Source organism: Danio rerio, chromosome 4 (genome assembly GCF_049306965.1).
Source record: "Danio rerio strain Tuebingen ecotype United States chromosome 4, GRCz12tu, whole genome shotgun sequence".
Taxonomy (NCBI): Eukaryota; Metazoa; Chordata; class Actinopteri; order Cypriniformes; family Danionidae; genus Danio; species Danio rerio.
This window is the reverse complement of record NC_133179.1, coordinates 64480372-64496347: the sequence shown is the minus strand read 5'-3', so window position 1 is coordinate 64496347 and position 15976 is coordinate 64480372. Positions and strand designations below refer to the sequence as shown.

At 39.7% G+C, this 15976-nt stretch overlaps 1 protein-coding gene and 1 long non-coding RNA gene across 3 annotated transcripts in view; both read right to left on the bottom strand.

Moving 5' to 3' along the window:
* The window catches only part of LOC101886021 (NACHT, LRR and PYD domains-containing protein 3-like), a 43197-nt gene that overhangs the window by 15279 nt on the left and 11942 nt on the right, over window positions 1-15976 (bottom strand). The window contains exons 8-11 of the mRNA XM_073948304.1: window positions 15564-15737; window positions 10535-10538; window positions 10140-10150; window positions 8218-8376 (exon numbers count right to left, since the gene is read on the bottom strand). Coding sequence (XP_073804405.1) covers window positions 8218-8376; window positions 10140-10150; window positions 10535-10538; window positions 15564-15737 — 348 coding nt within the window. The remainder of the gene's footprint in view (window positions 1-8217; window positions 8377-10139; window positions 10151-10534; window positions 10539-15563; window positions 15738-15976) is intronic.
* Window positions 146-2821, bottom strand: LOC137491055 (uncharacterized). 2 transcript variants are annotated; one of them, XR_011011049.2, is made up of 6 exons: window positions 2777-2821; window positions 2143-2215; window positions 1050-1184; window positions 768-925; window positions 557-652; window positions 146-385 (listed from the first exon to the last, which is right to left on the bottom strand). It is a non-coding gene; the product is annotated as an uncharacterized lncRNA (long non-coding RNA). The 2 variants fall into 2 exon arrangements; XR_011011050.2 differs by lacking the exon at window positions 2143-2215.

Sequence of the window (15976 nt, the reverse complement as noted above, 5' to 3'; positions counted from 1 at the left end):
TAAATGACAGAATTTTACATTTGGACAAACTATCCCTATATATAATAAAATGCACCCTTACCAATTAAAGGTAAATAAATGTTTTGAAGTTACTACCCCAGAGACAGTCTTTATTAAGTAAAAAAAAAAAAAAACAATCAACTCATTCTTTAAGGTTTCCATGCTACGAGACTTTTTATTTTCCATCATCCATGCCAAGCAAAACTTTTTGCACAAGTTCAAAGTCCTTTACTATATATTATGTGAAGAACATACATTAATCCATACAAGACAAGAAAGGTCTGGAAGTGTGCTGTGGGTGGTGTCCAATTCATTCTTCAGGACAACAGAGACCCTCAGTGAATGCAGGGCCAATAAAGCATCTTCAGTCAGCAGGATTATCTATCTAAAAATATAATTCAAGGATATTAATGTAAGGACAGTATCAAAATGACTGAGCCAATATTATATGATTCATCAACTATTCTTGATTACAAATATGTTAAGTAAAAGTTTTCAAAACTTTCATCTTTTTATTAAACATGCCTAATTGTGAAAAGAATGAATGAAGTCTTACCAGGGTGTTCCTAAAGAATCTTAAGTCACGCTCACGCAGCAAGACCAAAAGACCTCTGATAAGAGTAGTCCGTCATGAACTGACATCATGCAGTTCCTGGAAATCAAGTATAATAAATGATGAATAAATGATTTTAAATCAATTAAAAAAAAAAAAAAAAAAATTCAAATTATATTTTAATGTATACTTTAACACGTGACCCCAAACATACCTGCTCATCATAAGCCTTTAAAAGATTAGCCAGGGTATCTGCTGTCTTGCCAGTTTTGGATGCTGTTTGCCTTGAAATTGTCATCAAATGAAATAGGTGGTGGTCCAGTTGTGCAAAGAATTTGTGGGGAAAATTCTCATTTGTAACATGTTGGTACTCTGCAAACAGCAAAAAGAAACAAGAGAGAATTTCATAAAACAAACCCACACCACAAAATATACAATTCTAGAAAAAAAATTATTAATATTATTATTATGTTTCATTTACTTATCTATTTTTTACCTCAGATAAAAAAATCAGGTGTTGATCAGATGTTGAAAGCAGGATCTTCATGTTGTAAACTGAACTCAAGGTCTAGCTGAAGTTTCACTTTCCTTGTAGTTCCTATCTGTAGTCAGCAACACCCGACCTTCAATTCTGTAAGTACACAAAGTCACAGTGTCATTTAGCTGAGAGTGGAAGTAGTACAATTGCATGATGTCTAACGTTAACCTCCAAAACGGTTAGCAATATAGCTGATTATCATGTTAGTTGCTTTGATTTGATGAACACAGATTTAATTTAAACAGTATTGAAATTTCTAAAACTGAATAGGACGACAAAGAAATTTAAGGCCTGATTTTAAAAGCTAGAAATAACAAAACTTACCTTATTGTCTAATGATGTAAAAATATATAGACTAAAATATTTATATTTTTAAGATATAAATATATTTTAAGCTACAAAATTTGCACATCAGAAAACTATGTCTTGTTTACCACGTCTTGAATATTTTGTTTTGTTATTATTTTATTTAATAACATAATTTTGTATTAATGTGTTATAGATATGCATACTTTGTTTTTTAGGCTGTTTATATTCTCTCCAGAGTAAACATTTTAAAAAATAGATTGAAAAAAAAAAAAAACTTTCATCATACCTTTAAAATACATTTGACCTAAATGACATTTAAACTCATTTAACTGATCGCATTAATCAGGTAATCATTGATATGCAGAGATGTCGTCTTAAGCGCGAGGAAATATTAAGTGTTGATCAGTGCTGGTGATTGAGGTAAAGTTAGTTTATATTTACACATTCAGACTTTCTCCTTAATAATATAATTTCAGAAAGGTAATTTTTGCATATTCTTAATGGTGAAATCATATTAGCAGCCAATGACTTTCAAAGTACAACATTGTTCAGTCAAAAAAAATAGTGCATTTAGTGTAATGTTGTTTTCATGTCATACTTGCATGTGATTTCAGAACGAATAGACAAAGTACCATGGTAAACAATTTATGGAGCGAGTCACAAGTTGTTACTAAATGAATGTATGAATATAAAACCAACTTTATCTCAATGTGGTAGTGTAAATTGAAGCTCTGCTCTGTACCTGCTTAGGTGAGGAGCGCAGCTTAAATGTTCTCCGTCAGGCTATCCTCATACATGGATCAGCAAGCAACAAGCTGCGTGTGACAGAGTTAAGTTTTGAGACTACGTTTTTGCAAGTCATCAGAAAATACCGTTAAGTGTTTAGGCGGAGATCATTTGAGTTATGATTAACGTTATGTTTCTTGCGCCTTTCGTTTCCGAAGTGCCTACAGATTGCAAAGATAATACCACATTCACACACTGGATGGAGTTCAGCGCAGCGCCATGACATGCGGTTGTGAGAGCGCGCGTCTCCATGACAACTTCAGCACAGGCTGAGAAATGGCATACTCGCGCCAAGATTTAAATTTTTTTGAAAAATGTAATCTGCCGATTTAAAATATTTTTGTCTTTATCACACTCTGTTAAAATTCAGAGTTAACACGTAACAACTAACGCTAACGTTGCACTGATTCTAACTTTTTAAACAGCAATATTAACGTTAGTTAGCAACAAGTGAGGCTAAACATGTTTTCTGTAATGTACGACATGTAAACGCACCCTGATTAACTCTACATTACATTGAACTGTTACTGTGATTATATTAATTAAAACATACATTTAATATTTCTTGGATTTGTAAATATTTTACTTACTGTAGTGTGAAGCGAGGCCGATCCGCCATCTTGAAAAAAACGAATGAAGCATGAGCACGTACGTGAACCTGGATGACGTCAGACGCAAAATCACTGGGCTGACAGATTTTGAGTTAATGAAACTTTAAAGAGACATTTTGTATAAATTAAACCCAGCAGAATTGTTCACCTTACTTGAAAGATTAATTTTTTTCAAACTCAAAAATAAGAAAAAGTTCTAAATACTCATCAAGGTTAATTAAGATAAACGAATTTTAATGATTTAAGTTAATAGTACTCAATTCAATTAATTAGTTACAGCATTAGGGTTTACAGTGTGGTCATTAATGCACAGTAAAGTGATGACATCAGAATACAACTATTCATAATTCTGATGTTGAAGACTTGTGCGGCCGCCTTTGCTTCTCTAATTGTAGAAATTGTAGAATTGTAGAAATGTTGAATTATGATCATCTAGGGCAGTGGTCACCAAACTTGTTCCTGGAGGGCCGGTGTCCTGCAGATTTTAGCTCCAACCCTAATCAAACACACCTGAACAAGCTAATCAAGTTCTTGCTAGGTATACTTGAAACATCCAGGCAGGTGTGTTGAGGCAAGTTGGAGCTAAACCCTGCAGGGAAACCGGCCCTCCAGGACCAGGATTGGTGACCCCTGATCTAGGGAGTCGAATCGAGATCGCAATCTTTTTTTGATTAATTGTGCAGCTCTATATGTAATGTTAACCGACATACTGCTTGATTTCTTGCTTTATCACCACTGTAACAAAAAATCTGTTACTGTCACAGCCCTACTTTGACTGTCTCAGGACCATAGCTGTCTCTGGAGGATGAGGAGCTCTCATATTTCATCCTAGTTTGTGTTCTGAAGATGAACAGTTCTCCGGGAATTGTAATGATACAAAAGAGTAACAACAAGATTCATGTTTCTGGGTGAATTGACACTTAATGTGAAAAATATTTTAAGACCACAGTGTAATTGCAAAATTTAACGACTAGGTGATAATAGTCTTGCATCCACTATTATGGACCATCATGGTAGGACCCCTGGCAATAACAGCATCAACATAAACATGCAATTTTAATTATACTAATAATACTTAATAACAAACTGCTATTACTGTTGTAACATGATTTAGGTTAAATGCTATAATAATAGTCAAATAGGCCTAAACATGTCAAGGTATAACATGTGTTTGTGAGAGAGAATCAAATCATACATTCTGCTCTTAATATTTTCTTTATGATTTACTGAAATATTGTCTACGTTTCACTGTCACAGGTGCTCAGTTTTGCTCCAGTAATGCTAAGCACAACAGATGCATCAATCAGCCGATGGGTATAAGGCATAAGTTAACGTGAGCCCAGTTGACACGAGTCCATAATCATAATAAAAAATGATTGTACTGTATCAACTGATTGTTGATGAGGGATTATTATCTCAGCTTTTTCAGGGTGATTCAGGTGACATATTTAATCAAATTAGATGGGTTGGTCAGTGAAGTTAACTTTGAAGTCAATTGTTTTTATATTTTCTGGTTTATTGTCTTTTGTTTTAATTTTTTTGTTGTTGTGTATAGTTTTCTGTAATTTCATTGTAAAATTCTATTTCCACTTATTTGATGTAAAAAGAATTGCTTAATGTTCTATTGTAATTAACATTAATTGTAATGAAAATTAAAGTGCAAATGTACTGTAAATCATAAATGTATCAAGTATTTTAAAATATTTAAATAAAGTGAATATAATTGGCCTTAAATACAGAACTATCAATTTCTACAAAAATGTGACCTTAATGCTTAATTTAAATGCCAGATTTAAAAATAATGGTTCAAAGATTTGGTACAAGATTTGATCAACCAAAATGCCACAAAATAACAACAGTAAGAACCAACATTATTAATTCTTATGGGTTAAGTTAGAGTTTACATCATTTTTGTAATTTATATTATTGTTACCTGTCATTAGAATGGTTGAAGAGTTCAGAGAATCTCAGAAAAAAATGTTCTGACCTTAAATTAACTTTTAAAGAATGTGGCCATTTTAACGTTCTTAGAATGATATATTTTAACTGAATTGTAGGTTTTTACAACGTTGTAAGAATGTTATGCTAACCATAAAAACGTTCTAGCAACGTTAAGCAAACTTGACATTTCAACGTTCTCTGAACATTTAAAAAAACATTCTTAGAAAGTTAAATTTTGGTTGAAATTTAGATTATTTAGAGCCCTGTAAGAATGTTATTCAAACCATAAAAAACATTCTTACAATGTCAAGTAAACTGGATATTTCAAAGTTATTGTAACATTAAAAAACTAAATTTAGAACGTTGTAATTTGGCGGAAATTTAGGTTTTGAGAACGTTATTCTAACCATAGAAAAACGTTTTAGCAATGTCAAGCAAACTAGACATTTAAACATTCTTGGAACGTTGCTATAATTGGTGGAAATTTAGGTTTTGAAAACGTAAGAACATTATGCTATTCATAAAAAACTTTTTAGCAACGTCAGGCAAACAGGACATTTTAACGTTCTTGGAACGTTCCAAATAAACGTTCTTAGAACATTATTTTTTGGTAGAATTTTAGTTTGGAAAATGTTGCAACAACGTTATCCTAACCATAAAAAAAAACGTTCTAGCAACATTAAGTAAACTGGACATTTCAACGTTCTTGTAACATTCCAAGTAAACGTTCTGAGAACGTTATATTTTGGTGGAAATTTAAGTTTTAAGAACGTTGTAACATTGTTATCCTAACCATCCAAAAACGTTCTAGCAACATTAAGAAAACTGGACATTTCAACGTTCTAGAAACATTAAATATACGTTCTTAGAACGTTATATTTTGGTGTAAATTTAGGTTTTTAAGAACGTTGTAACAACATTGTCTCAACCATAAAAAAACGTTCTAGCAAAGAACGTTGTAACAACGTTATCCCAACCATAAAAAAACGTTCTAGCAACATTAAGCAAACTGGACATTTCAACGTTCTTGGAACATTCCAAGTAAACGTTCTTGAAACGTTATATTTTGGTGAAAATTTAGGTTTTAAGAACGTTGTAACAACGTTATCCCAACCATAAAAAAACGTTCTAGCAACATCAAGCAAACTGGACATTTCAACGTTCTTGGAACATTATAAGTAAACGTTCTTGAAACGTTATATATTGGTAGAAATTAAGGTTTTAAGAACATTGTAACAACGTTATCCCAACCATAAAAAAACGTTCTAGCAACATTAAGCAAACTGGACATTTCAACGTTCTTGGAACATTCCAAATAAACGTTCTTAGAACGTTATATTTTGGTGGAAATATAGGTTTTGAAGACGTTGTAGCGACGTTATCCCAACCATAAAAAAACGTTCTAGCAACATTAAGCAAACTGGACATTTCAACATTCTTGGAACGTTACAGATAACGTTATGAGAACGTTCTTATAACCTAAATTTGTTAGCTGGGACCCTGCTGCAACATTCATTTATTACAGTGATCACACTTAGCTTTGCCATCGTTCTTCAGCACATGCAGCCTTTAAGCACATGTTGCAGTCCATCTCTAAACTATGTTCAGATTATTAAAGCTGCTCGCCAGCGCCCAAGTTCCTGACAGATTAGCAAGTGAAAAATACACATGTGTGCACAGAGAAGAGGAATCCAGATGTTGATTTTAGAACAAGAGTCTGAACATTAATCCAAGTGTCTGATTCCAGAATCTGAATCCATCTTCAATCCCCAACCCTATTCCTGACCTGATATTGTAGGATTCTTCAGCAGAAATGGAGGAAGAAGTTTCTCTGCTCAGCTCAAATGCTGAAACTGTACAGTGTGTCCCGCTTAAGCCTAGTTCACACTACAGGATTTTAAACATCAGAAGATCGCTGTTCCGTTTACACTACATGACTTGACTTTGTGTCTTTTAATCTCTGAGGTGTGCAACACTGCGTGAACGATCCACAAGAGGGGGGTCACACACTACATGATCTGACAACAACTCATTCCCCATCAGCTCATTCAAGCTACCAAACCACAGCCAATGAAATTTTGAGGGAGGAGTCGTCAGAAAAAGCTGAACACTATTGGCTGCTTGTGTGCTGATGACATCACTGACAGTGTTTCAAGCTTTGGAGAAAGCATTTAAAAACATCGTCAAATCAGCTGATTTATCAGCGGATTAATCACTCATCTGCAAGGTTCCAGTAGATAGTTTTTAATTTTTGTAATTTTATAACTCTTTGAAATAAAACTAACAAATAACACCCTGCCGTTTTCTAACCATCAGTGTATTTCTTTCTGACATTGTTATTTTTTTTTATTACAAAACAGTAAAGAACTGAGCATTTCTGCCTTAAATTACCATATTGGTCAAAATGACTGCATGCATGTCTGATACTTTTCACTGTGACTTTAAATATGTGTGCATTTTCTTGCCTGGCAACTTCCTGCTAACATAAACAAAACTTTCTGATGGCAAAAACATCAATTTACTTCCGATATCTTTCAAAACAGCATATTCTGTGCTGTGAAATAGCTCCTGTTTGAAAGTGAAAATGAAAGCCAAGACCTTTAAGTGTTTTAGTATCTTAACTACATATTTATAGGCTGTATTACCAAAAAAAGATTATATTTTTAGGGTAATGGTGTCATTAAATATGATGCCAGACCTTCAAAGCTTAATTTTAATATCTCAATAATAGCTTTGAATGTAAATATGTTGTGACAATATGGCATTTTATATGAGAACGGTCAGAATGAGCAGTATGGTAATTCTAATAATTACACAATTCTAGTTCAACTGTTAAAATGGCCTACTCTCATGTCTGTGCTAACGCAGAATGAAGCGAGTGCACCGATGCCCATTCTGACCAATCACAGATATTTCTGCTGAGCTCCTGAACACACAGGCATTCAGCTCATGTTGATATGCTCTCTTATTGGCTGCAGCTCGTCACTACATCTGACCACACGTGGGGTTGAGTCGGCCGACTGCTCTGGAATATTCAGCATGCTGAATGTTGGATTTCTGTCTGCGAGGTGTGGGCGACGCGTCAGCGAGCCTCGTTGATGCGTTGTTTAGTAGTTCACACATAAAGAGCGGCGAGCGCCGTGCACCCGCAGATTTCTTCCCCATCACAGCCCGATCTGTCGGCGAGCTCGTTAACTTCCAAATCGGGCTCAAATCAGGCTTAAAATCCTCTAGTGTGAACTAGGCATTAATGTCACTGTAACTGAGCCAATACACTCCAACATTTACAGAGGAGATTCATTTCACACTCAATGATTTGCTCTTCATAGACATGACTGTAATACTCTCCAAGCTGTATCTTCTGTCTGTCCTCACCCCATAACCCTCACAGAAAACTAAAGCTAATCACAAAAGAGCTTTCTAGTGTCTTTTTAAAGCCATTCAGTGTAAAAGCACAAGGCCAGTGCTGCTCCACATACTTGAGTTTGTCCAGTGTGTAGTTTGGATCCTCCAGTTGTTCAGAGAGCAGCTTGACTCCTGAATCTCCTGGATGATTGTAGCTCAGATCCAGCTCTCTCAGGTGTGAGAGGTTTGAAGTCAGAGCTGAAGACAGAAAACCACAGCCTTTCACATTCACACTTTAGCAGAGAATGAAGAGAATAGCAAACCTGTAAACCCAGCTGAGCAGTGTTCATCTAGTGTCAGAGATCATACACACCTTTTACAGTGTTGATGTGTGCTAAAATCATCAATGACAATGAGTGATCGTCCTCTTTACACTCTTTTGAGCTGTTAATTGTGCAATAGTTTTTGCACATCAATAATGCATCATCTTAAAGTGATTTTATAGTTGATTTTAATATATTAAATAGATAAAAGTGTGATTTGTAGATGATTGACACCTAGATGCAGGATTACAGCTGGTTGTATGACTGTAAGACATGAACTCAAATGTTGCAGAGGTCTGAAATGTGTAATCAGGTGTAGGACTGGGTAATGTCAGACAATATTTATTAATAATTGCCTTTAAAGATATCTTCATATCTGATAATCTCGTCTCTCCACTCACATCTGTCATGGGACATGCCCACACACACACACACACACACACACACACACACACGATCTCTGAAGAGGAATAACTAGAGAAAAAAGAAGCGCTGGTGAGCTCCTCTGAATGACCAAAACACCCAGGCGGGACAGAGCAAAAGACAGATGCTGAGCTGCTTATCTTGGAGGATGGCCAGCACAAACTCAATGCAGCTTCACACTCTCGTCCAGCCCTACATCACAGCATCATCAAGACGCATTTATAAACTACTAAAACTGTGGACAAGCAAATATGATACAGCCTATAGATACTGTCTAGCCAGTGCTCAGACTAATATGTGTGTAATGTGTTGAGGCCGCAGCTCATGATTGGCCATCCGCTTTCTCTTTCACTCATACATTCCTCTCCAAAGCGTGTGAGGGGGTCTAAACCTCAGATTATACTCATGAGCAAAAGGCCCGATCTTTCCTTCACATGTCTGGAGCTTTGTTTGCTTTATTTGTGTGTTAAAGTCATTCTAGATGTCTGTCAGCCTGTTCCTGTGGGTGAGATGGAGCGACTGACACATGAAATAAAGCTTTAGCATATGCATTCATCTACAATCTAAAGGGAAGTGTCGTGTTATTACTAGACCATTTACACTTACAGACTGGGCCGACATTCAATTGATCACTTCACTAGATTATCTTCCCTCAATAATGTGGATTATCTAATCTAATCTAACTTGATCTAATCAAATCCACATCGCCCAGCCCTAATCAGGTGTCCAGACTTTTTTTTTTCTAGATGTCTGTCAGCCAGGAGTCTTGAGAAACAGAGCGGTGTCCCACATGTGTCTGAGTGACAGTGACTGATGCGCACTTGAACAGGGCACTCATATGGAGGAGGAGCAATAAGACGCAGCCGCAGACAAGCGTATCACACGAAAGTGTCAATGCCCATTCTAGACTCACAGTGGATGTAACAGTGATGTTCCCTGTTTTCCAGACAAACACGCTCAACCAATGGCTATTGCTGGACCAAGTTCATGTCTGTATATTAGCGAGTCCTAGACTACAGAAAGAAACGTCTTGAGTCTGGACTCGAGTACTACAGCCCTGACAGTCACAAACTTCAGCTTGTAGTTCAAACTTTACTGTATAAAGAGCAACAAAAAATGACCTGATCTTCATTTGTATATTATATTGTGGACGATGATGTAAATAAACTAAAACAAACACAAACCCGCTCTCTTAATGTCTCTTTCACCAGCCTGACAGTCACATTCACACTGAGGGAGCGTTAGGGGACTTTTATTCTGTCAGCTGAGAAACACCTGATCAATAATCATGAGCGCTGACTCTCCTTCACACACAGCCTTTCTGACAGAAGATCTTCAGCCAATATATTGCTTCATGTGAATGAGTAATCAGGATTATTTTTAGATCCAGTTGTAATAAATACATCAGTTCACCAGGTCCCTTACAGTAAACTGCTGTATACATGCTTATAGTGTGTCTTCATATTATTGTAGTGGTTTAGATCAGTGGTCCCCAACCCCCAGGCGGGTGCTGGTGCGTGGATCAATCAGTACCGGGCTGAACAAGAATGAATTATCTTTAAGTTGGCAGATAAAGAAGCTGCATTTAAACTAGATTTGTGGGGACGGCGCGTGAACAGGCATATCGGACGTGTTTCAAACATTAGCGCGGATTTTGTGTGAGACTGAGCCTGCGCCCTCACTCACCAAGCTGGTGCACGATCACCAGTCTTCGCTGTTAAAGGAGTTTGAGAAACACTTTCGCTTGTGGAGATGTACATGATACTGTATGTGTTTGTGCTGGCGCCCACAGGCTGTTTCACAGGCACATGCAAAGCTTGAAGGTAAACAAACAACGGCTTATCATAAGCATCTTATCGATAATAATTTATACGGTTGGCATTAAAGTGAACATATAAACGTTATGTGACTAATTTCTAGCAGCTAAATGTGTCTGGAAAAATATTCAAAGGCTTTTATTCTCATAAACCGCGTGGACGTGAATGCGTCTGACTGTTCTGATTGGCTAAAGCAGACGTCTCACGTCAGCACGTTATAGACGTGCATGCGCTCTTTTTCCAGCAATCTTCTGCCATGAATCTGGTTTGTTAATTGTCAATCTTTTTCCCCTTCTGTGTCTTCCCGTACCAGCTGTCAGCGCTTGCAATTAGCGCGAGCGCTGATTAGCAGTCACCTGTTCCCGCTTTGTCATTATTGACTGTGGGGCCGCTGATCATTTCTTTGGTAAGTGCCCGATAAAAGGGGCAAGCTCGCAAGTAGACCGGGGGGTTCTGGAGAGCGCGATCTCCTTATCCCCCACTCCACTGCTGCGAACCACTCTCCCTGTTGTACTGCGACATGGTGGCACCTCCACTTCCTGCGAGGCGTTTATCGACTCAGGAGCCGAAGGGAACTTCAGGGACGAGACGTGGGCATTACGTCATGGTATTCCCTCCGTCGGGATGGACAAGCCACCTCCGGTGTACGCACTCAATGGACAACTTTTGCACCAGATTCGACGTCAAACCATTCCTGTGAGTCTCACTGTCTCTGGAAATCATCAAGAGACAATAAGATTTTATTTATTTGACTCTGTCCTCTCTCCAATAATACTCGGCCACCCCTGGCTATCTAAACACAACCCTCACATAGTCTGGTCCGATGGTACTTATATGTCATGGAGTCTTACCTGTCATGATAAATGTCTTGTTTCTGCTGTTCCTCTTGTCTCTTCTGTCTCTGTGTTGCAGGACGAACCAGGTGATTTGTCGGGCGTGCCAGAGGAGTATCACGATCTGCGAGCGGTCTTCAGTCGGTTCCGGGCCGCTTCTCTTCCTCTTCACCGACCTTATGACTGTAGCTTCGATCTCGTTCCAGGTAGTACTCCCCCTAAGGGGCGATTGTTTTCGCTATCTAAGCCTGAGCGCGAAGCCCTTGAACAATATCTCTCAGAATCACTCGCAGCTGGCACCATAGTCCCCTCCACGTCGCCCGCTGGTGCTGGTTTCTTTTTTGTTAAGAAAAAAGACGGCTCGCTACGCCCGTGTATTGACTATCGAGGCCTTAACAGTATTACCATTAAGAATCGCTATCCGTTGCCTCTCCTGGCATCCGCCTTTGAAGTCCTACAGGGGGCTAAGGTTTTCACTAAATTAGACCTGCGCAAAGCTTATCATTTGGTCCGTATCAAGGCTGGGCATGAGTGGAAGACCGGGTTTAATACCACGCTCGGCCACTTCGAATATAGGGTCCTTCCCTTCGGGCTGGTTAACGCTCCCTCTGTATTCCAATCCCTCGTTAATGACGTGCTTAGAGACATGCTTAACATCTTTGTTTTTGTCTACCTTGACGACATCTTAATCTTTTCCCCTTCGCTCGAGACCCATATCCATCATGTTCGCCGCGTACTACAACGCCTGTTAGAGAATCGACTGTTCGTAAAGGCGGAGAAATGTATTTCCATGCGGACTCGGTTCCGTTTCTAGGCTATATAGTCTCCGCCGAGGGTATTAGCATGGACCCAGCCAAAGTACTTGCAGTAACGGACTGGCCCGTCCCGGAGACGCGCATGGCGCTCCAGAGATTTTTTGGTTTTGCAAACTTTTACCGTCGGTTTATCCGAAACTTTAGTCAAGTTGTTGCGCCGTTGACTGCCCTTACCTCCACTAAGGCAGATTTCGTGTGGACTCACGCTGCCCAAGCGGCGTTCGACAAACTTAAGCATTTATTCTCTTCCGCGCCCATTCTTGTCACGCCCAATCCTTCCCGACAGTTTATAGTGGAGGTGGACGCCTCCAGCTCCGGCATGGGAGCTGTTCTCTCGCAACATTCACCCACCGATAATAAAGTCCATCCTTGCGCCTTCTTTTCTCACAAGCTCTCGCCTGCGGAGCGTAATTATGTCGTGGGTAATCGGGAACTCTTAGCCATTCGATTAGCTTTAGGCGAATGGCGACACTGGCTTGAAGGGGCAGCTGTACCGTTTGAGGTCTGGACTGACCATCGCAACGTGACATACATCTGTACGGCTAAGAGACTCAATGCTCGACAGGCACGGTGGGCGTTATTTTTTGGGCGGTTTGACTTCACCATCTCTTATTGTCCGGGTTCAAAAAACGTCAAACCAGATGCGCTATCACGTCTGTTCAACCCCTCCGATAACGACTCCACCCCAGAACCCATTCTGGCTAAAAGCTGTGTTGTCGGAGTGTTAACCTCGGGAATCGAACATAAGGTTCAACGGGCTCTCACACGGGTTACAACACCACAGAGTTGCCCAGAGAATAAATTATTCGTCCCCAAGTCTCTACGTCCGGCTGTGCTCCGTTGGGCAAACGCTTCCAAATTAGTAGCCCACCCGGGGGTTAAAGGCACCCTAACCGCGATCCGTCAACGTTTCTGGTGGCCGTTTATCATACGCGATACGCGTTCTTATGTCATGTCCTGCCCAGTTTGCGCTCAATCTAAAAGTAGTAACCGTCCTCCCTCCGGTCTCCTCAGACCTTTACCCATTCCCTCCCGCCCATGGTCTCACATCGCCTTAGACTTCGTTACGGGCTTACCACCTTCGGCGAACAATACCGTTATCCTTACAGTAGTCGATCGCTTCTCTAAGTCCGCTCACTTTGTCCCCGCTCCTAAACTCCCCTCTGCGAAAGACATAGTCTCTGACAGAGGTCCGCAATTCACTTCGTGTTTCTGGCGAGAATTCTGCCGACAGATAGGGGCTACTGCCAGTCTGTCATCAGGCTTTCACCCTCAAACTAATGGGCAAGCGGAACGCTTAAATCAAATTCTTAGTCGCCTCCTCCGCACCTTAGCAGCGCGGAATCCCTCCTCGTGGAGTGAACAATTGGGCTGGGCTGAATACGCGTATAACTCCACTCCCACGTCATCAACTGGGCTTTCCCCTTTCCACTGTTGTCTGGGTTACCAAACCCCGCTATTCTCCCCCCAAGAACTAGAGGCGTCTGTCCCTTCTGTACAGGCGTACATTAATCGCTGCCGTAAAACTTGGAAGACCGTACACTCCACGCTATTAAATTCCCGAGAGACCACCCGTCGCATTGCTAATCGTCACCGCATCAAGGCCCCTAGATACATTCGCGGCCAAAAAGTCTGGCTTTCCACCCGCCACCTTCCCCTCCAGTCCCAATCACGCAAACTAGCTCCCAAATTTATCGGTCCTTATACCATTATCAAGATAATCAATCCCGCTGCGGTTCAACTGCGCTTACCTCATTCGCTTCATCGCATCCACCCGATATTCCATGTCTCGTGTATTAAACCAGTCGTCCGCGCTCCCAACTACCCTACCCCCGCATCCGCTCCTCTTCTTATTGACGACGTTCCTGCATATAAGGTCAAGAAGATCTTAGCTTCCCGCCGTCGCGGACGTGGTATTCAGTATCTGATTGACTGGGAGGGCTATGGCCCGGAAGAGAGAAGTTGGGTCCCGGCTAGGGACATCCTGGATCGCTCGCTCATCGATGACTTCTCTCTCTCGCGCCAGTCAACTTCTCTGGGAGCGCCAGGGGGCGCTCCTCGGAGGGGGGGTTCTGTCATGAATCTGGTTTGTTAATTGTCAATCTTTTTCCCCTTCTGTGTCTTCCCGTACCAGCTGTCAGCGCTTGCAATCAGCGCGAGCGCTGATCAGCAGTCACCTGTTCCCGCTTTGTCATTATTGACACCACTATATCTACCTCCTTTGTTTCTCCTCCTGTTGTCAGATTATTGTTACTCTGTGCGTTGTTCTCCGTGTGGTTTGTGCTTTATTTGTCTTGTCTCGTCAAATCTCCCCGTGATTCATCCCTCCTGTGTTCATCGTTTCATGTTGAGTGCCGCAGCCTGCTTGATAACCTGTAGACTGTACTCTGACCATAAGCACCCGGAGGTCAGTGTTTCCTGCATCGCTGTGGTGGGCACGGACCGATCGGCTCACTTCCTCTCTCGGCCCCGGCCGTGGGTTTGCCTTTTTTGAGTTTGCTTTGAAGAACCGGATCTGTGTGATTCATTTGAATTACTGACGGCCTTTGTTGAACTGTTAATAAAGACTGGTTGATCTGCACAAACCTCTCCTTTGATTCTGTTATGTGACATCTTCCTTCTATAGACCATCTCGTTGCAAAGAAACAAGCTCAAGGCTCCCATTGATTTAGCGTTACTGATGTTATAATATGTTATATTGTTGGAGCAATGTGTTAATAAAGTTATTACTTCCTAATGTTATAATAGCATTGTAATGTTGGAGCAATGTGCTAATAAAGTTCCATATGAGTACACAGTGGATTCACATTGACCGGTCCGCAGTTAGAAAAAGGTTGTGGAACACTGGTTTAGATAATATTAAGAGTGTCGTGAGACTTTTATATGTTTAGAAGAAACTGCAAACTGAACAAACAGCAGAGCATGTCTAAACTTCACCAGGACACAACATATATAAATATAAAAATATAAACTATGAATAAATAATTCAGAGGTAATTCATTAAAAAGCTCCTTAAAATAAACTGATTCCTTTAACTTTAAGTCACATTTGGGTATATTGGAAAAAGAGAAGCTCTGAAAGTGCAACATTTCATAATGGACTAAGTAAAGCTTTTAAATATATTTATAGATAAACATTCATTAGTAAAGCTATGATTAAAATCACAACCCTGTAAATGTTTTGTTTCTTCTTCTGTCAATCCACTGAATGGGGCTCCACATCAGGTAACCCAATATGAAACTGTATCTGTTGAGTGGAGAATCATTTACCTCAGTGTGTCCAGTTTACAGTGTTGACTCTTCAGTCCATCAGAGAGCTTCTTCACTCCTGAATCCTGCAGGTCATTGTTACTCAGGTCCAGCTCTCTCAGCACACAGTTTGAGGATTGTAGAGCTGAAGACAAACTCTCACAGCACTGAACAGTGAGATTACATGTGACCAGTCTGAGAAAGAAGAACACAGATTACATTAACAGTGTGATTTCAGTCATTCATCTGATGTAAAATCAAACTATGAGGTTAATAATATGACAAAACTATTGGAATTTGTGTCAATTAGAATTATTGACTATTGTTATTTATTAAAACTGAGTATTAAATGTCATCTAATATATTCTTGAATATTTTGAAATGTAAGAAAACTGCTAAATTTGAGTTCAGATAAGAGGACCACAATACTTTAT